This window comes from Manacus vitellinus, unplaced genomic scaffold, assembly GCF_001715985.3.
Source record: "Manacus vitellinus isolate BGI_N305 unplaced genomic scaffold, ASM171598v3 scaffold_55_pilon, whole genome shotgun sequence".
NCBI classification, from domain to species: domain Eukaryota; kingdom Metazoa; phylum Chordata; class Aves; order Passeriformes; family Pipridae; genus Manacus; species Manacus vitellinus.
This window is the reverse complement of record NW_021940651.1, coordinates 1,138,332-1,159,042: the sequence shown is the minus strand read 5'-3', so window position 1 is coordinate 1,159,042 and position 20,711 is coordinate 1,138,332. Positions and strand designations below refer to the sequence as shown.

General features: G+C 37.7%; 1 protein-coding gene across 1 annotated transcript in view; it reads left to right on the top strand.

The window, feature by feature from the left end:
- The window catches only part of ADCY1 (adenylate cyclase 1), a 164,847-nt gene that overhangs the window by 36,234 nt on the left and 107,902 nt on the right, over positions 1-20,711 (top strand). The window contains exon 2 of the mRNA XM_008920697.3: positions 13,320-13,469. Coding sequence (XP_008918945.1) covers positions 13,320-13,469 — 150 coding nt within the window. The remainder of the gene's footprint in view (positions 1-13,319; positions 13,470-20,711) is intronic.

Genomic DNA, 20,711 nt, shown 5'->3' with positions numbered 1-20,711 from the left:
AGTCTCAATGTTTGCCTTAGTTTCATGGCCCAGTGCAACAGTTACTGAGTCTGCATGGGAATGACAAGAGCATCCCTTTAGTTCATATTCTAAGGCAATACCTTCTCTGAGAGCTGCCAGGTGAATGAACCATATTCCCTCATTCCATCCTCCTCAGGCTGTGATAGTATTGCCCTATGAATAAGGTTTGCTTACATAAGTATAAAATTTTAATTCATGGAGATTCTGTTATATCCTGATGCAGTTAAATTAATCACCTGGTTGGGATGCATCCTTCCTTTGATTCATAGCACCACTTCTGTGACCTTTCCTCTGTTCTCTTTTTCTTGTGTATTTTGCACCTTGGAAATACAGTGACCCACTGAATATTTCCTTTCTTGTATCCTTCTGACATGATATATTTTACTCGGTTTTAATTCAGTCCAGCTTCTCCTTCTGTATCAGCATAGAAGCACACACCCATTTGTTCTGATACCTACTTGCTACACTGTTTAGATGGGACTTGATTGGTTCAAGCTATTGTTTCATTGTTCTATTTGCTTCATTGTTTATCCATGCAACTGTACTTAGTTTAAGTCATTTTTTTGTTACATCACCTGCTAAGGATGTGAAGTCTTGAATTGTGTGGTCTTCCAGCTTCTCAAAACTCTCCAGTTCTTTTGTTTTGTTTTCACTAATTTTATATTTTGGTGAAGTTCATCCTGCTTACAAGAATTCATCCTGTTCCAAAATTACTAATTCAATACTCCATTTTTTAAGAGTCTTCACTGAATTTACACTATCATCTCAACTTTTATGTATCCCACAATGCAGTATTTGATGTTCTTCTAAGAAGTACTTCAGATGACTTCATTAAGAGAATTAGGATCGGATCACTGGTATTTAGTTCTGAAGGCAGGAGAACTATCACTAATGAATCTGTGTAAGTTAGGATTTTTCACAGAAGAGTGTATGAGCTGCTACGGTGGATACTTTGTCAGACCATTGGGGCAATCACCCAAGAAAATTTTTGTAGGGTTTGACATAGAAGATTTTTTTTTAATTATTTTTAACCACATTTCAAAACATGCATAAAAATTGTTATTAATCATAACATTAAAGCAAACTTTTCATTAGAACAATCTAATAGGCACAACTCTTTTCAGTGTCATAAAAATTAATATAACTAGTATTATGCAGTTGCTGAAAAAATATATTTTTATTCTTAAGTACATAAATTTAAAAAAAAAATTAAAAAATGGAGAAGCTGTAGTGTAATATTGAATAGTGTGAAATAATGTTTACTTACTTGCATTTCTGGTCAAAAAAAATTTGTAAATGTTGCATAATTATTATGTAGCTTTAATTCAGTACCACATACCTTTTTTAAATCTCTTTTTACAGACTTGTAATTTCCAGGATTGTTTCTGACATCATTATATAATGATTTAGGAACTACTTAGTATAGGAACTACTTAGAAACTACTACAACTATCAGCAAACATTAGAAAATATTAAAATGGTTGACAAGTTATTGAATGACTAGGTAATGAATATTTTAATCTTTCTTTAGGTATCAAAGCTTTGCTGTGAAGTAATTAGCATTTCTCAGACTTTTCTGTATGTTGTAACTTGCTCATACAAAGAGTATAACCTACAGTACTATATTTGTTTTTATTATGGGCTCCTCTTAAATACATTTATACTTAGTATCATTCAACACATACCTCTGTGATGTGTCATCTTTTTCTCTACCTGTGCAGTCTTAATGATACAAGTCCTTTGACACTTATAGGGCAGTGGATCACTTCAAAAAAGTAATCTCTATTTTTTGCTGTACTGGGAAGAGTGGGGGGTATGTGGAGGGAATAAAAAGCCTGATTCTCTTGTCTGTGTTCTTGTAATGCGTCTTGTGTTTTTAAGACCATAAACTACAGTGGAAAGTGTGCTAACTAGAGCTGATCCAAAGTAACCTCTCCCAAAATGCACCTAGTGTGGACATCCTGACCACTACCTCTTTCCAACTACAGGTCCAGACCTGTTGGGCATTTTGTTTGCTGTTGTAACCATAGTCAAATACTGTCCTGGATTTATTTTGCAGCTCTGGGGGCAGACAACATGCAAAGCCCGCACCAGAAGGTGTCAAAAATACAGGAGCTCTGTAGAGTACATGCCCTATTCTATACTTATTATTTCTTTGTTTCTTTGCACAGTAAAGAGTACAATCGGCAAACCCTTACAAGGGGATTTGTGTACAGTTAAGAAAGATGTAGTATGACATAATTTGACATATTACAGTAGTTACAATTGACTTTCAGTATTTTGTTACCAGTGAACAGCTTGCTTTGGGGCTTAACATATTGTCTCTCCCTTCTCATTTATTTTGAAGCAGGAGAAGAAATGTTCAGAGTTCTCAATAATTTGGTTAAATTCCACTCTTGTCTTTTCCAGGACATAAAATTCTGTTGTTTGCAATCTTTTATAAGATGTACATGGATATAGCACCATTTATCTTAAGATTGCATGATCTTAATTTGATGGGCCATGTTAAGCTAACCAGAACTGACAAGACATTCAAAGCAGGAAATAGACCCACTAGACAGTTTATAGGAAGGAGGACTTGAAATGAAAGTTGGGATGAGTTTCTGAGAATTTTATTATGTATAGGAGCTAAAAAACCCCAAAAACCAGGAAGGTATCTCATTCGCAATTCAAAGAAAAGCAGTCCAAAATCTTTACCTACCTCTTTCATTCAAATAAAAGATATCCCAAACCTCTGTCTAATGCAGAAGAACAAAATATAACATAGGTAGAAAATGAAAATTAAAATAGGAAAAAAATCCAAACGCCAAACAAAAGAAAAAGGAAGAATAAAAATAGCATGGTCTTCAAGATTGTACTGATTTGGTATCATATCTGAAATTTTAGCCCCCTTATTGTTTTTCTGCTCTTCTGCTCAGAGTAGGTATGTTTCAGTTCCCATTTTTCTCATTATTTTACTTCTTTCTTTTTTTTGTTTTCCCTTTTCTCCCATTTAATCCTCCTCTTCCAAAACCATACTTGATTTATATCCTGTTATCTCTTACACTCCTCAAGGTTTGTGAGTTAATACTTTGATTTATTTCAGCAGTTCAACTCAGCGTTTTTAAGTGATTGGTATTCACAATATTGTGATTTTTTTTCCAAAACCTTTTTTTTCATTAAAATGATGCTGCATTAAAACAGAACCAGAAAATGTACACATGACAAGAAGATCATATAGTGCAAGAATTTATTAATCTTCTGCCCTCATGATATGTCTTTAAAAGCACTGTGTTGCTCACAAAATTAGCGTATTATTATTTCTAAGGTTCTGATCCAGCAATGAGGTTTGTATGAATCAGTTTGGAACACTACCCAAATTCCCAACCACAGAATCATGCCTCCATTTTTTCACACACTCAGACTATTTTTAATCATTACCACATAGAGATTCCAACAATAAATTTGACTTTTTTTGAGATCACTAATTGAAAATTAGTAGAGTTTGGTACTTTGATCTTAAATCTTTAGATTTTTTTCAGCTTCTTTTGAAATAATAGACTGATAAAATAATTTGTTAAATACAATTATTGAACAGAGGTGTATTCTCTTGTTTTCCTAATGAGTCTGTCCATGAAGTGCAAATGTGACTGGAATATTTTTTTTTTTTAACATCTTCCATCAATTTCTTTTTGATCAGTTGATTAGTGACATACTGTGTAGCTGGTTTCTCATTGCAAAAGTAATTTCCGAAGTTGAACAAGAAAATGGCTAGCACTCTCCATCTCTTCTTAAGTTGCTCCTTTGCAACTCTGACAGTATTAAAGCTCTCAAACGCTGACACTGACAGAAGATACTGTAGTTTAAATGACTGCAGAGTGAAAATCTTATTATCTGTAGAGACAGCTCTTGCAAGTTGTAAAGTACAACAGGAGAAAAGTAACCAGGCTTTGTGTAATAGAACATGGTTTCCTCAAGGCAAACACTTTCATCTTTTCAGGACAATTGACCAGAAGTGACATCATTCACCAACTGCTTCAACTGTCTGCATGGAGTCGAAAAAAAAAAGCGATACAAGAGGACATTTGTCAGGTCTAGCAGGCAATCTTTCTGGTGCAAGGGGAAACCAACTGAGATCAGTTTAGTCCTAATGCAGTCATGTTTTCACTTAACAGTGCACAGACAGCCAGGGCAACAGCATACGCACTTTTTCCTCTCTTTATCTGTCTGGTTTCATTCATCTGGAAAAGGACCAGGTGTTTCAGCTTCGAGAGAGAACCAAGGTCTCACAGCTCAGTCATTCAATTTAATTTGGAGGTGATTTGTTAGAAGACTTCTGTATACTTCTAGACATTTTTTGTGCAAACTTTTTTTAGTGACCTAAAAGAAATATGATGTTCTGTACCTGATATGAAAAATGTGTAATTGACACTGCTTGGGTCACCAATTATGACTTGATTTTACTATCTAGGATCCTCAGTAATGTATTTCAGTATGATTTCCTGACCATGAGTTCATTACAGTGTAATATTTGAGCAGCTGCTTGACCTTAATCTGTGTTTATTTTCTCATCTGTGATATGTTTGTGATTATACTGACATATACTGACTTGGGAACCTGCTTGTATCCATGGCTGTCTCCCAGACCTCTAAAAAATAGTGCAAAGCTAAATCTGAAAAAAGCACTTAAAAGTTTTAAGGATAGGTGTTGCGTTTCCTAGGTTTTATGTACCCAACCTTCCAGGAGTAAAATTCAAGTTCTCTTTAGAAATTGCCTGTGTACAGCACAGGAGACCACCATTTCAGTAGCAAATAGATGGTGCAGTGCTGTGCAGCATGTATAATAAGCCCTGGGAATAGTACCTCATACCCAGTAGCACAGTTTCTAGGCTTGACAAGACCAAGCTTGAACCACTGGAGAGCAGAGCTCAGACTTGGAAAACCCCTGTTTTGTCACCAGCTCTATTACTGACCAGCAGAATGAGCCCTCCACTCCAGCCCTGCTTGTTGGCAAAGCTTTGTAGAGCACTTTTGAATTTTCACAGAAAACACTTTGACAACTAAACTAAAGCTGCCAACTGAGAGAACCTGAGTGAAAAGCTGGAAACACATACCAGCTGCCAGAATGTGCAGGAGCTCAACTCATAGCTGCCATTCTTCAGTAAGCCAGGTCTGTAAGAAGGACATTGTGGAGTACATTTTATGTGTATAACCAGACCATGCCACAGGATCATGAGGCACCAGTGAGTTCAGGGAGCATGGCTGGAAGTCTTGGAAGGAGGCTGTCCCACTCAGACTGGGCAGACTTCCTCCTGGCTTGTTACACGAGCAATCTGAAAATGTGGCTCTCCTTGCTGAACGGAAGCTGTGGCCTCATTTTGCATCTATAGTCTAAGAGCAGTACTCTAGACAAGAAATACTTCCTGTCTGCAGCAGCAAGGCGCCAGACTGAGGCTGCTACATGCAGTTTCTCAGCCATGCACAGAACTCAAATGAAGAAAAATTGCACTTAAGATCTGAAGGTCCAGTCACCTAGCAACTATGGTACCACTAAAGGTTTCAGACTAGCTTGGATTGTGTATGCCATCATCTTCATGTATTTAGCTACTGCAGCTTAAAAAAAAATGATGTTCAGGTCAATTCTTGTGGGGGAACAAGTACTGGAAAGGAACCATGTGTTGCACATGGCAAATGCAAACAAATTTTGGAAAACAGATTACTGTACTATGCTGTAATTGCATGAGACAGTATTATACTAACTAATATAAAAAAAACTGTAGAATTCTGATCGATATAGAACAGCTTCAGGGGCTGATCACCTGGACTCTGTGAAGTAAATAATGTGCATAAATAAATAAAAATATTGGCTGCAATTTCTATAGAAATTGTTTGCAATGGCTTTGGCAACATATTCCAAGTATTTTGTGATAGATAGCAGCTATTCATAATGCTTGGGAACAATTGCAATGTCCAAAAAACCCTAACCATAGCAAACTACCCCAGTTACAGAAGTGTACACTAGTACACTTCCAGTATACAGTCGAACAGAGGGTTTATATGTTCTATGATGGCTCAAAATACACTGTGAAAGAATGCAAAAGCTAATTTGGGCAAGAAATGTAAGTAACCGTCCAGATTCCAGCCAGGACACTATTGATTTTTGCAGTAGCCAGGAGGGGCATGGCTAGGTCTCAGAGGTCATTCTGTATCCCCTCACATAATTTCTGAGGGCAGGGGAAGGGTGTGGCAGGTGGTCAGGGGTTTTGCTGGTTTCCCTGTCATGAGCAATTGTGTGTGAAATGTTTGCCTCTCTTGTGCACTTTGTCATTGATGTTGTTGCTGTTACTGGTCATTTCTTATTTCATTGCTGTTTTCAGTAAATCGTTCTTATTGGAACCAATGATCTTTGCCTTTTGTGTCTCCAATTCTCCTGTCCAACTTGCCCCAGGAGGAGCAGAAGGAGGAGGAGGGAGTGTGAGAGCAGCATATGGTTTTGAGTGTTTCAATGGGACCACTAAATTGAGGAATACCATTCCTAAACCACAACATAACATTTGCCTGTCTCTTCTCACTAAGAAATTTGTGGAATGTGACATATAAGTCATTAACAAGAATATTTTCACTTTTTCCTGGGTAACTCTTTGTGTTAGCTTTCCACAGATCGAAGTGACTGAGACTATATTATTGCATTTAAGGTCTGTATTGTGCTATGAACCTGTTACACACTTTGGAGTGCAGTACCAGCACTGCAAGAGAAAGCTATAGCTGAGATGTCATATCTGTCATATCTTCTCTGAGAGGCATTCATAGCCTCTCATATAGCGAAAAACCATGGAGATCAGCCAGGTCTATCCAGACTTTAGCATGGATGACTGGGAAATTATTTTTGTTTCATGTGTGATATTTTTCAGACATTCTCTTCTGAATAGCCCCAGCACTTCTGTGGGCTTTGGACAGAGTTTCTTACCTTATGTATAAGTAACCTCTAGTTATCTATCTGTAAGGTCTAGTTTGATATATGGGAAGATTGTTGATACGAACCTCAACTGGGCTTATGCATACAAATATGAGACCAAGAGAAGCAATTAATATTGCTCACATATTACCAATAACCAACTCACAGATGTGTATCAGTAGGTACAAATTAAGTATAAAAGCAGGCATGAGATGGAGATAAATAGTAGCATTTTCCTTTTTTTTTTTTTTTTTCATTTATGAAGTGCAGTGTTATGCTTGGGAAATTTCACACAGTATTGCTGCGGTTTCACCATCCACTTGTAACAGAATATTACTTTGTGTTTCGGTTCTTTTTTTTCCCCTCAAAGTACAGCTTTTATGAAGTCATTCATTATTTGGAAAGGTTTGAAGTGATTGAGAAGTTTTGTTTAAAGGTATTTCAGCTTGTATTTTCCATCCAGTCCTTTATTTCTTTTTTCTAAAATTTCATATATCACGGCTCTGTTATAAATTACGTGTAAGACTTTTGTATGATATTTTTCCTATTCCCTAAAAATCAGTTGTCTTTTATTTTCACTAAAAAAATCAGATAAGAACAAAAATTCTTGTGCATAAGTGCCTCTTTCTGTCTTTCTAACAAATAAACAACAAAATAAAACAAAAAATCTAGACGTCTTGGTAAATCAAAATAAAGATTTAATTTGTTGCTGTTTTGAAAGGTATAAATGATAGAATTGTGAGTTCCTTTCAGAAATTCCCTAAGTAAGGTACAACAGAATCTCAAAAATAGGAGACTGAAATTAACGTCTAGATTCATGTCACACACTTGAGTACTGATGAGGAGAAAACTGGCACTCTGCAACTTCAGCCAAACAAATATTTGGTATCTTATGTAATCACAGAGTGGATTTCTGCGATACATACATACAACACATTCTGCTCATACACTTCAGAAAAACTGGCTGTGGTTTGTGGACCTAGCATTCTAGATATCATAAAAGTCTCTCTTTACCTGTATGGTTATAGACATCCCAGTGCTACTCATCTTTTCCTCAACAGTGCCATGTGCACTCATTATCACTGAAATAACTGCTCACTAATCCCCTCTTAGAGTATTCTGTAGATTCCTGAGGGGTGTGAATGGATGCACAAACCATGGTGAATAGCACAGCAGAACAGTATTTCCTTAGTATATACTACCAGCCAGTTGGGACAAAAACTTAATAAAAGAAGAATATTTAATCTAGATGGGAATACAATTATTTGGAGAGAAATTGTTTAGCTGCCTCCTTTGGTAGGAGGCTGTGCTTTTTGGGACACTGTCAGGACCTGAGGAGAAGTTCTCAGCTCCTGTGTTACACCACTTCAGCAATCAGAGGGAGCAAATGTAGTAATTAAGTATTTTCAAAAAAGTTTCAAAGTGAGTTGGCCAAGTGAATTACCAAACTTAAAAAACATGTCAGGATCAACAGGCAGTTGTGCATTCTCCTCTATACAGTCTTGCACTGTAAATAAAGCACTGCCCTAATGGTAACATTTTCCATAACAGGAGAAAGAAACTACTTTTGTTTAAACTCTTTTTCATTATATCAATGATTTTTATAAAGGGCACAGTCTTGCCTTGCTTTTCAAGGATTTTAATGGTGGAAGCATGGACTCATTTTTGTAAGCTGTTCACAACTTTTTCCTTAGAGACATCCCTCACAATAGACAGTCAGATTTTAACATGATATATTTCATTGCCATATCTCAAAGTATTTTGACAAAATGCCTAAATGTTACGTTGTCAGCATAGCAGGAACAACAATAGTGGCACAGAAATTACTTGAAGTAAAATTCAATTAAGAGAGAAAACTGGAAGTAGAATTCAGACCCAACATAACTCTCATCAGCTATCTGAGGGTTAAGACTTAAAGGACTTGCACTGATCTTATTTTTTCTGTAAATTTCAATTTTCACCTGGAAATGCTGGCCATATTTCCTGCATATTCCATTCTACTTCATGAGTTGTCATGAGAACTCAGGCTTCTCAGGTTAAACCAAATATTGATATTACCCACTAAATTGTAATTCTGGGAGTGGTAACTATTGAAATCCCTTCTCAGTCCTACTCACACCACAATTCCACCTATTAGAATGCACAGTGAAATTCTGAGGGAGTCTCCTGAAGTTTCCATCACTAATAATTTATATTTCTCATTTAGCCTACTTCAGTTGAGCATTTCAATATCTATCCATATGAATACCACTTTGTAATTAAGTTTTCAACAGATCCAAGAGTCATTTACACATCTATGAAATAGCCACATTTTTCTGAGACAATTCTGTGATAAAAACAGAAAGTTACTCCCCAGTGAAAACCAGCTGCAGGTTTCAACTGCTTAACCTGATAGCAGAATTAGTCTGCTGAGTAAGCAGAGTCCTCTCAAAAGGCAAAAAATAAATAAAAATACCGTAGAAGAATTTTTCACCATTTGTTTGAGAAAAAGCATGAATGCACATACCAGGATTCTTGCTTAGAAAGAAAAAGAAGTGGAGAATAAATTCTATCTGGAACAGAGAAAAAAGTTTCAAAAGACTCTTCAAAGAGTCTCTCAACTAATCCCAAGGGAGGTTCAAGAAGTGGGAGGTGAATATGGGGAGTAAAAATGAAATCTTTAATTGAACTCCTCAAGCTCTGTGTATGCATGGGCATGTTACATGTGTCTTACTGCTAGAATTATTTCTCACTCCTTGATGGGTGTTGCTGTATTGCACAGTTCAAGTTCCCTTCCAAAACAGAGACTCAAAAAATTAATGGAGAAAAAACCAGGAGAGATAGACATTTGGTTGAAATAATTGCCGGAGCTCTCAGTCCCTCTTCACTGACTCGGCAGCCCACAAGAATTTGCTCTCCATGTTGGAAGTAAGCCTTTGGTAACACCCTCACACAAGGAACCATGCCAAAATTCATCCAGTGACAGGAGCATAACCTACAAAGGACTAGAGAAACTTAAAGCTCAGGATGTTCATACTGAAGCACAGTAGATAGGCAGAATGCACAATACAAGGTTCAGTGACAACAATAAATAAAAGAAAATAATTTTAGAAACAGTCTTTCATAATCCTGATACCTCTTTTTTTTTGTTCTGGCTGACCTGTAATCTCATTATGGATTGAGATAGTAACATGGTTTGAAAATTTGCTGCATAAAATTGTCTTTCAATCACTTTGTGTTGCATTAAGGAAATTGTTCCTTTGATGGTTATGGTGGTGGTGAAACCTGAAGAGCACTCTTTTTGCTACTAAGCAGTAGTATAGTAAATAATGGAATAAAACAAAATTAAATTCCTTGATATTTCAGCAGTTCTGAATGCCTCTGTACCTCTTTAAAGTCCCTTAGTTTTAACAGCAAGTCTCACAATCTTTCATGGAATTACAGCACATAATGTGTGAAAGTTATATATATAGATGTATGTGTATGTGTAGATATAGAGATACATATTTACATATTAAAATGGAAGGGACCGGAAAATGGCACACATCTGATAAACATAGAAAGAGTAGTATGTAGTTCGCAACTGGGGGAAAAATAGTAATTAAGTAGAAACAGATTGTGGAGGGAAGGAACTCTTACCTCAGGAGATAATCTGCCCTACTTTCTTTTCTCACATTTTGAAATCTATGAATCTTTTACTTTACTTTATCACTTTGCTGATTCCCTGCAGGCCAGAGCTGACAGCTAAGCCTCTGTTTTATCTTAAACTGTTCAAAGTGTGTTGGAAAATGACCTACCCTACTGAGTCTGAAAGTGGAAGGAGTCCACCTACTGGTTACCCCCAGTCCGGGTGATCACCGTTGCTTGAGTGAAATCGTAATGATAGTCCCAGAACAGCTGGCAGATTGTTACAATATATGGTCTTTTACTGCTTCCAGTTGAAAACCAGAAACAGAGTTGACATTTTTTTGTTGTCTCTAGAAGTAATTATTTCTGTCTTGAGCCACTCTGATATCAGCACATAAGGATAGTTTCATCCTGTGTTATTCACAGTTGTTTTGTATTTGACAAGGTCAAGTCTGTTTATTCTGTGGGCTCTCTTCACTGCCTTTGAATATAACCTTACAAATCCTTTCTATTTTTATTCCATTGTGCTTCTAAGAATTAGACTTAAAATACTGTGTTGTCACTACACTTTGGCATGATAAAATGCAGGGATAAGGTGAGTGTGGCCACATTCATGTCTTTAAAAATAGGATTCTACTGGAATTTCTACAGTCATTTTATTGCAGTAGGCTTTATCTTGTGGCAAAAATTGATATATCTCAAACAGTTCTCTGTGACCAAGCAAAATAAAGCAGAATAGGAATTGCAGACTCTTTATGTTCATAAACAGTCTGCAATAATATGCTGGTGTATATTGTTGCAGCTGAAATAATATGCTGGTGTATTGCATTTCATCTTCAAATTTTTACAATGTATATTATTATCAGAAGTGGCATGTAAGCAACTGGTATATGAGATTGTTAGGTTAAAATTCATCTGATTCATGACACCTGAACCTGCATTTTTCCAGTCTCCAGAGGAAGCTGTAACACTATTCTTCACTGGTGTAAGTTCTCGTGAGATAATTGTTTCTTTTTGGATAACTGAGAAAAAAAACCACTAATGCTAGGCACAGCTCCTTTTATTGTCACAAGTAATCTTTTGATTTTGTGCTGGTGAAAGTATTTGCATGGAATTTGTTGTTATGTCCTGTTAACTAGTAACGAGCAGGTTTGAAGGTAAAAGAAAACTTGTGAATCCATGAAGATCTGGAGAACTCACCCAGAATGAGTCTTTCAATTCTCCATACTATTCTGAGATCACAAGAAGTGGAGATATATATTGACATTAGCTGCACTCAACAGAAAATTCCTTTTTATTTTTGTACAGTGAAACATTTTCCTAAGTCTCTTCAAAAACATCAGGGATACCATTTTGGATCTTTTCTTGCCATGGTGGCATACTGGCTTTACTATCAAGCCTTCAGCTCTAGCCCTGTTAGCAAGTATTCTCTATAACTTCAGTAGTTTTATTTTTCTTAAAATTTGATTGTGTTGTTGGCACAGCTTGACTCACTATACTGTGTACACAAGAGCAGTGGTCTCCAATTTACACTAGCAGATCATGCAACAGAGATGTACTAGCTTGAAATGTATACCTTGAATTAGGAAACAAATGCCAATTATATGGTCTTTTTGAGCCATTTTAGGTGCATAGAAATTTAACATCAGTTGTGTTACTTGCTGTAATGTCTTTACTCTTATTATGCCCACTCTTGGTCAATTTATGTGCCTACTCACTTCTGAATTTTTGGAATTTTTGAATCCCATGAACCCTTATGATGCTGTGATAGTCACTACAGTAAATGGGGAGGATGGGACTGAAAATATATTGGATAAACAGGCCTTATTGCCTCCTTACTAAATAAACATTGCATTGCAGAAGTTACAATCTGAAGACATGTTTCAGACATCAGAAATATGGTGAGAAACATGAACAGGATTGCCTTAGGGAGGTTGTGCACAAACCACTGTTGAGTTAGTTAGTTAGTTAAGTAACTTTATCACATATTGTAAAAAACATTAAAAAAAACAGAAGGACAATTGAGTTCTTTTATGTGTCTCTCATAAGATCACTGTTCGTAGAAGTAGTTTCAAAGTAATTCATGGTCCCTGATTACAGCATTGTGGTGGGGCTTGGTCTGTGCCAAGGGCCATCATTTGAAAGGACTCAGTGCCTTCTTAGAGGTCTAGTGCAGGATGGCATCAACAATATTTTGGATGATTTCTCAAAAAGTACAGTATGGTTGCTAACAGTACAGATAGGGGAAAATAAGCAGTTTTCCAAGTGCAAACTATGCAACATGAAAGCTTGGAGTACCTAGGCATACATTTTGATTCAGTCACAGGGTTGTCAGTGCCTTGCTTTTCAAGTATAAAAAAAGGGCCAATAATATTTTATGAAGGCATAGGAAAATAATTTCAGTTTTCTGGGTATTTTGAGCAAATACTGAGGATACTGCTCTCCTTAGGTGGACAGATCTGCCAATGGGCTGCTGAAAGAAATTATGATGAATAAAAATGATAAGCTACAGATCACTGTAAGAGAAAATAACTTCAGCAGATGCAAAATTCTCTATTATCAATATTGTTTGCCTGAATTTGTGGTAGCTGCTGTAATTGTTTCACTGCAGGAAGAGGTATCAGTGACACGGCTAGCAAGGCATAATTTTCAAACAGTTTTGTTTTGTTTCAGTTTGAATTTATATTTTACTGAGTAGAAATATAAAATAAAAATATGTATTTTAAAATATCCGTTTATTTTTCTTTTTTTCCTTACAGCTCGTGGCCAATGCAATCCTTTTTGTCAGTGTAAATTTGTATGGGGTCTTTGTGAGGATTTTGACAGAAAGGGCTCAGAGGAAGGCATTCCTTCAGGCCAGGAACTGCATTGAGGACAGGCTGAGGTTGGAGGATGAAAATGAAAAACAGGTCAGTTTCTAAACTTTATTTATCTTTCTCTGTTTCTCCTGACATGACTGTAGTTATGTGAACTGAAGCTTAGGACATTGCTGGCAAGTGTATGCTAGGGCGTGTGCGCATTTGCATTGTAAAGGAAGCATGCTGCCTTCCCCCGCCTGCTTCAGCTCTTTCTCGAAAGTGCATGCATACTCTTCACTCTTTATCTGCAGTGCTCAGAGAGGTGCAGGCTGACCCCACAGCTATTGTCAGCTCCAGTGCCAGAGAAGCTATATTTTAGGGCTGAGTCAAATCTAACCTACAATTGTAATCTAAGGTCGTGGTTATTTATCTACATAGATGTTTTTGGGTGGGTGCTAGATGTGCTGTAAATACTTTTCTTCTGGCTCTGTGTGTGCATGACACCTATAAAAAAAGCCAACATTTTAGGCACAAGGAGCTGCATTGATAACTGAATAAGTGTAATTGATAACAAGTATATATTATATACATTATATTCTTGTATAACTAATAACAAAATCAACTGTGATAGCAATCTTTTCTCAAAAATGACCTTAGCAATTTGAAGGTTTGTTTCACACAATGTTATCAATCAGGCTTTCAAACAGATTTCAAAACAATGAGAAGAAATGTTATATTGTGGAGCTTGCTGTTGTTCCTCACAGGTCTGAAGCTTAAACCTGCCATGATCTGTTGGTCTGTAAGATTTCATCAAGATTTTTCTTTCGGTAGAGGTGGTAATAAAGGGTCATGCTGGAATATTTAGATTGACCTCCATGGAAAAATGGTTACTTATGCCAATAAAGGACTTAAGTGATATTAAAACCTTGTAATACAAGATGTCAGGGTCCTCAAAACTTCTGTACCTCATACAGTTTTACTTACCTTCACTTGCAATTTCTCTAGCAAGTCTGTTCCTTTGTGTGGAATAACACAGGTCCTTAAGTACTTTCTGTTATGAATTAAGTGCATGAGTTTTTATGACCTGAACATACTCTGTAATAAGTAGATGTCTCTTGGAACAACTGCATATCTTTTCTGGCTGTGTAAAAACGGTATCAGGATCAAAACCTTTAGGTTTAATTCTGTCTTTTGTAGTTCAAAGCTGCAGATTCTTAAAGGCATAAATGTGCCATAAGTGAATTTCCATGGGATTAAGACAAGCCTACCATTCGTGCTGTTGAAAACCTCCTTCTGAGATCCAACTTGAAAACAAAATTGATTTTTGTGTTTCTCTTGTTAGCATGTTAGCAGTCTGTCTTATTTTATATATTATCCATGCATATAGAAACACAAGAAAGTGAAAATATTACACATAAATACCATTATTGTTGATAGTATACCTAAATAATCCTGCAAAGATTCTTCCAATGCAGTTTACAGGTCAGGGAAGAGAATACATTTTTCTCCTACACTTGTGAACTTAACTTTATGCAGCACAGTGTAAAACTTAATACAGTAGTGATATATGCTAATTAGCTGTCAAAAGTGCCACCAACATACTTTCTGTCTGCTCTCACACTACATTAGCATACCTCTAATCCAAAATGCTAAAACCTTTCACTGGTATTTCTGTGCAAGTCTCTAACTGGAAAGGAAAGAACATTCTCCTGGCCTTTGAACATACACAGCTGTCTGAAGTTTAAGTGTTGACTGTGTGAGACAGATACCACAGGTGAAATTGTATGTGAGTTTTCTTCCTCTGTGTCCTACTTACAGTGAATTCTCCTCATGGGATGCATTTGTAGTAATAGTCCCATGTGACAATTTTGATAAATGTGTTTTCACGAGCAGGAGTGAATATGTTGTAGTATTTTTTGGACTCATGCAGGAATTTTCAAGTAGGTTTTGAAAGTGTTGCTGGGGAGAAAGAAAGTCTCTATTTTAAAATTCAGTGTAATGCTCACCCTGTTATCTGTTCTCTGTGGTCACAACGAATAATTGGCCATGGTGGTTGCATCATCCATTAGTTACGTTGCCAAATGTTAGACTGCAATTTCACCTGAAGCGAAGGCAAAGAACCAAATAAGTTTTAGACAATGAGCAAATAATTATAATCATTCACTTGAGACAAGCTTCTTCTTTTGTTATCTATAACTCTCAGTTGCAAGACCATCCTCTGCAAAGCAAACAGTTAGGAATAAATATTGTGAGGTACGTTCTGTTCCTTGGAATTATGCTTGTTTTGTTCCTACTCAGTCAGAGTGCCCGAGCCGTTCCCCTCACTCCCACTACACTCTCTCTGTTTTCACTTTCTCAATTCCAGACCATCCTTTGCCCATACAGCAAGCAAGGCATTGTCACCTATCTCCCTGGAGGACTCCCAGTGTTAGACATCCCAACCAATCCTCCGGGCAGTACTTCAACCCTTCTCAAGTAAGAAAGAGAGAAGCAAGTAGGAATGGGGAATGGGGGATGTGTTCAGCATAGAGAGAGAAGGTGTCTGCTGCTGATTGAGGCTGCTAGCCATCTAACTCGGAGGGGAAACCAATAAGGAAGTTGTGGCTCACCATATATTAATTCCAATCATAGTGGCTCTTGAAGTGGAGCTGTACTCCAAGGAAGTGATACCATTGTACTTCTGAGGCCATCTTAACTTGAAAAGCAATAGGATCACTGTCTTTAAAGACCTGCAGACTCCCATTTTCCCAGTGTCTTTTTCAACGTGTGTATAGTTTTGTTCTCCTCACAGTGTTGTGGTGGTGAATTTCACTCCAATTATGTACTAATTAATACTCTAATTATGCACTGTGTGAAACAGAACTTCCTTTTATTTGTTCTAGACTTATCTGAGGACTTGATTTGTTTTGTGATATGTTACTAGTAATCATCCTACAGTAACCTCTTTCATGCCACTCACAACAGAGACTTCTCTTATAACCCTTCTCATCTCTCTTTCCAAGCTGAAGAACTGTAGCCTATTTGGTCTCTTGATTTTTGGAAGCTATTTCCTACCCCAATCTTGCCAATCTTGTAACAAATCTTACTCACATTCCCCCCACTCTTGCACTGACAATATTTCTATGCACATTCATGCATTGAATTTGGGGATAAAGCATATAATTTCTTGGTGAAGTACACTTGTTGCAGCATAGACTGATGTAAAAAATGCCTGTTGCTTTCATATGAGGAAGGCTGGAAAAATGTTTGACTTCATGTAAACCTTCAAAGCCCACAAAACCAACTTAGATATCTTTACTGGTTAATTGTGTAAGTACATGAAAATATGTTTGCAAAATAAAGACCACCTTTCAAGTCACTTGTTTAGCTCTTTCTTTCTCTCCTAAATGTTACTTTTTTTCTTGCTCACAATTAGAAATGATGGTGGAAAATCCACTGGAGAATAGTAAAGTCTCCAGAATGGGGGATTGGCTATCTTAAAAACTAATTGTGAAATCACGTCTAGTTTTTCAAACCATTGGGACTGGAGAAATGTATTTATTGGTGGCATCAGTCTTTCATGAAATAGTTGTGTCATCCACTATGATGCATGAAATTTAAGTTTATTACAGGATTTATTGTAAGAAACTGAAAGAAGCACTAAAAATGAGGGGAGTTAGGAGCACTGGGCTGAGACAGCCACTCTGTGTCTAGCTTCAGAGACAGAAGCCTGCCACTCCCAACTGATCTAGCCAGCTTTGCTGAGAGGGTGGATTGTTCAACACCATTCTGCTGCAGTAATGGTGGTTCTGGGAGACAGACTAGCACCTTGGTGTTGGTCTGCAGAGCTTCCAGATCATGTGCAGCTAGCTAAATTTTTCTTATGCAATGCTGAATTGTGTGTGCAAATGTCTGCATGCATATGTGTATGCATTCCAAGTATCTTCTGCAATTTAGGGCAATGTCCTTAAGGTTGCATGTAGTAACTGGGTCACCACTGAGTCAGAGATTTGGTTAATAACTATTCACAGAAATGGGAAAAGGTGTCAACAAAAGATACCATGATTCTCAGTGCAGAATACTTTGAACTGCTGCTTAGTATGTCTTGAGTTCAAATTCCCTGCTGGGTTCAGATCCCCCTTCAAAACAATTTAATCTGGACATTACACATTTTGTATATGTGTACTTCCCCCTGTACCTCTGAGTAAAAGGACACCTGCAGAAAACCTCCAGTGGTTTTGTCTGTTATGTTTAATTTCAAGTACTCATGAAGAAAGAGAAAAAATTATGTTATGTTTATGTTATGTTTGAATAAAGCAAACCATGTTGGACTTTTGTTTTGGTAATGGATAACAGTTGGCTGGGGGTTTTATCCTTTCAATTCAGCAACCAAATGAGGAATTTGTTATTTGCACAGCCTTATGCAGAAGTAATTTCTAGAGTGCCTGACAATTATCAATACATAATCAGGTTCTCGTCATGTTTCCCATACTTTTTTTCCTCAGGATCTTGTGTCTTTTTTTTCATTACAGTGCAGAAGAAAATATGAAATTTATCATTAAAACACAGGTCTTGTTTCCATAACCATTCATACTGGCTCAGTGCATCAGCAAATCACCCTGCAGCAAAAATTTCATCAAAAATTTCTGAATCATGTGTGAATGCAAAAGCATGTTCTTGTCAAATTCTCTAGTGTGCAATAGGAAAGTGATCCTGATTTTGCACAAATTGCAGGGTGAAAAATGATACCCGATCCTCTACAAAAGTTAGCCAGTATAATTTTTGAAAACATAGGTACACTAACTAATTTTAGCTGACAGGTACCACATTAGTGCTGTGTTCTATGTTACAAGGAAGGTTAAAAATGGCTTTATTGTGTCATCAAACCACAATCTTACACAGGAAAGTCCATCTTCAAAAATCTATTTGTTCTTTACTACGATCAGGGAAAAGAGAAAATAAGGAGTATTGCAATTTCACGCTGTCTGTTTGAGCTACTGGACTTTAGGCCAACTTATGCAGGCTGGCCAGCAGTGCCTCCTAGCCAAATAGCAGCAGCAGTAGAGATGGAAACTTGTCCTTTTGTCTGCTTTGTTTGCCACATTTGGCTGCTTAGTTCCTTACATGGAACAGAGATGAATTGTTGACTACCTTCATCCTGCTATGTGGCACCCCTCATCCATCTTCCACCTTGCTCAGGTAAAAGGAGTCATGAAAGTGCATTTCTCCCTCCCACACAACAGTAATTGCCCAGAAGATTTCTACTGACCTGCACCTGTTAGTCTCCAGTCTTGCAATAGTCATGTATGTGTCTTGCAATAGTCATGCATGTGTCTTGCAATAGTCATGCATGTGTCTAGCCTTCATAGAGCAAATAAGTCTGAGGGCTACTCAAGTGAAATGAAAACCTCCAGGTGGAAGGCTTCAGCTTCAGCATGAAGCCATTAGGAATTGCTTGTAACTCCTTGAAAAGCAGGGTGTAGCAAACAAATAAATGTGTTCTAATTTTACAGCTCTATTGCACTACTTTTGATGCAGGATAAACATATCATCTGAATGTGGCTGGGGCAAAAAGCTGCATTGTTTGGCATACCATCAGGATTTCTCTTACTTAACTTTGGCCAAGTAAAAGTGAGGCTTGTAATCTAACCTTTTAACCTACAGGCAATAATCTTCAGTAGTAATAGACACATCTAAGGGCAGTTCAGTCCTTCTATCCTGAACTCCTAGCTAAACACAGGATGAGGCTTTTCCCTGGGAGTGGCTACAGGAGAACACCTAAGCTTAGGGTTACACAACTGTATGATAAGAGAGAGTGGTACCTTGCTACTAGACTTGAAATGTCAAAGTGTAGAAACGTACAATAAAGTGAGTAGCATACAATAAAAAACATACAGTTGTAAATCATACAAAGTTCATATTTTTAATTGCATTGTCATATTACTCTAGCCACATGCCTTTATTTTGCAAAATGTACCATAAGTCTATAAAAGCCTTTAAAAATCCACATTTATAACAACACACCAGATCACTACAGTAACAACTTGGTTTAACTTTATTTAATCCCCTGAAAGCTTCCTCATGTTAGTAAATGTTGTGGTTTAACCCTGGATAGCAACTAAGCACTCACTCCCCCCATTGGTGGGATGGGGAAGCGAATAGGAAAAATGAAGGTAAGAAAACTTATGGCTTGAGACAAAGACACTTTAATAGGTAAAGCAAAAGCTGTGCACGCCAGCAAAACAAAACAAGGAATTAATTCACTACTTCCCATCGGCAGGCAGGTGCTGAGCTATCCCCAGGAAACCACGGCTCCATTACACATGACGGTCACTTGGGAAGACAAATGCCATCACTCTGAATGTTCCCTCCCTCTTCCTCCTTTTGCCCCCAGCTTATATGTTGAGCATGACACTATATGTTATGGAAAATCCCTGTGGTTAGTTGGGGTCTGCTGTCTCAGGTGTGTCCTCTCCCAGTTTCTTGCCTCCTTACTGGCAGGGTGGTGTGAGAGGCAGAAAAGCCTTTGGCTCCATGTAAGCACTGCTCAGCAGTAACTAAAACATCTTTGTGTTATCAATGCTGTTTCCAGCACAAATCCAAAACACAGCCCCATACGAGCTACTCTGAAGACAATTAACTCTATGCCAGTAAAAAACAGCACATTAAATATGTCAGTTACTTTGGTTATAAGCCATTTTATTTAATGAAATGTCTTTTATGAGATGTCTTGGACTGCTGTTTGTTGCAGTTTGCTTTTTTCTCATAGATGTATGCATATCATATAGTCATGTCACCCGTGTTAAGCTCTTATATGTAATGTATGCTGGCTTACATTGAGTAGAGCAGAAAAACTTCTGGGCAGGAGTGTTTATCTGCTGGAGAGTAGGAAGGCTCTGCAGAGGGATCTGGACAGGCTGAATTGATGTACTAAGGCCAGTGGTATGAGATTCAACAAGGCCAAGTGCCAGGACCTGCCTTTGGGTCACAACAACCCCATGCAGCGCTAGGCTTGGGGCAGAATGGCTGGAAAGCGGCCAAGTCAAAAAGGACCTGGGGGTGCTGGTCAACAGATGTTGAACATGAGCCAGCAGTGTGTCCAGGTGGCCAAGAAGGCCAAGGGCATCCTGGCTTGTATTGGAAATAGTGTGGCCAGCAGGAGCAGGGCAGTGATCAACTGTACTCAGCTCTGGTGAGGCCACACCTCAAGTACTGTGTCCAGTTCTGGGCCTCTCACTTCAAGACAGATGTTGAGATGCTGGAGCAGGTCCAGAGAAGAACAATGGAGCTGGTGAAGGGTTTAGAGAGTAAGATATATGAGGACCAGCTGAGGGAGCTGGAGTTGTTTAGCCTGGGGAAAAGGAGGCTCAGGGA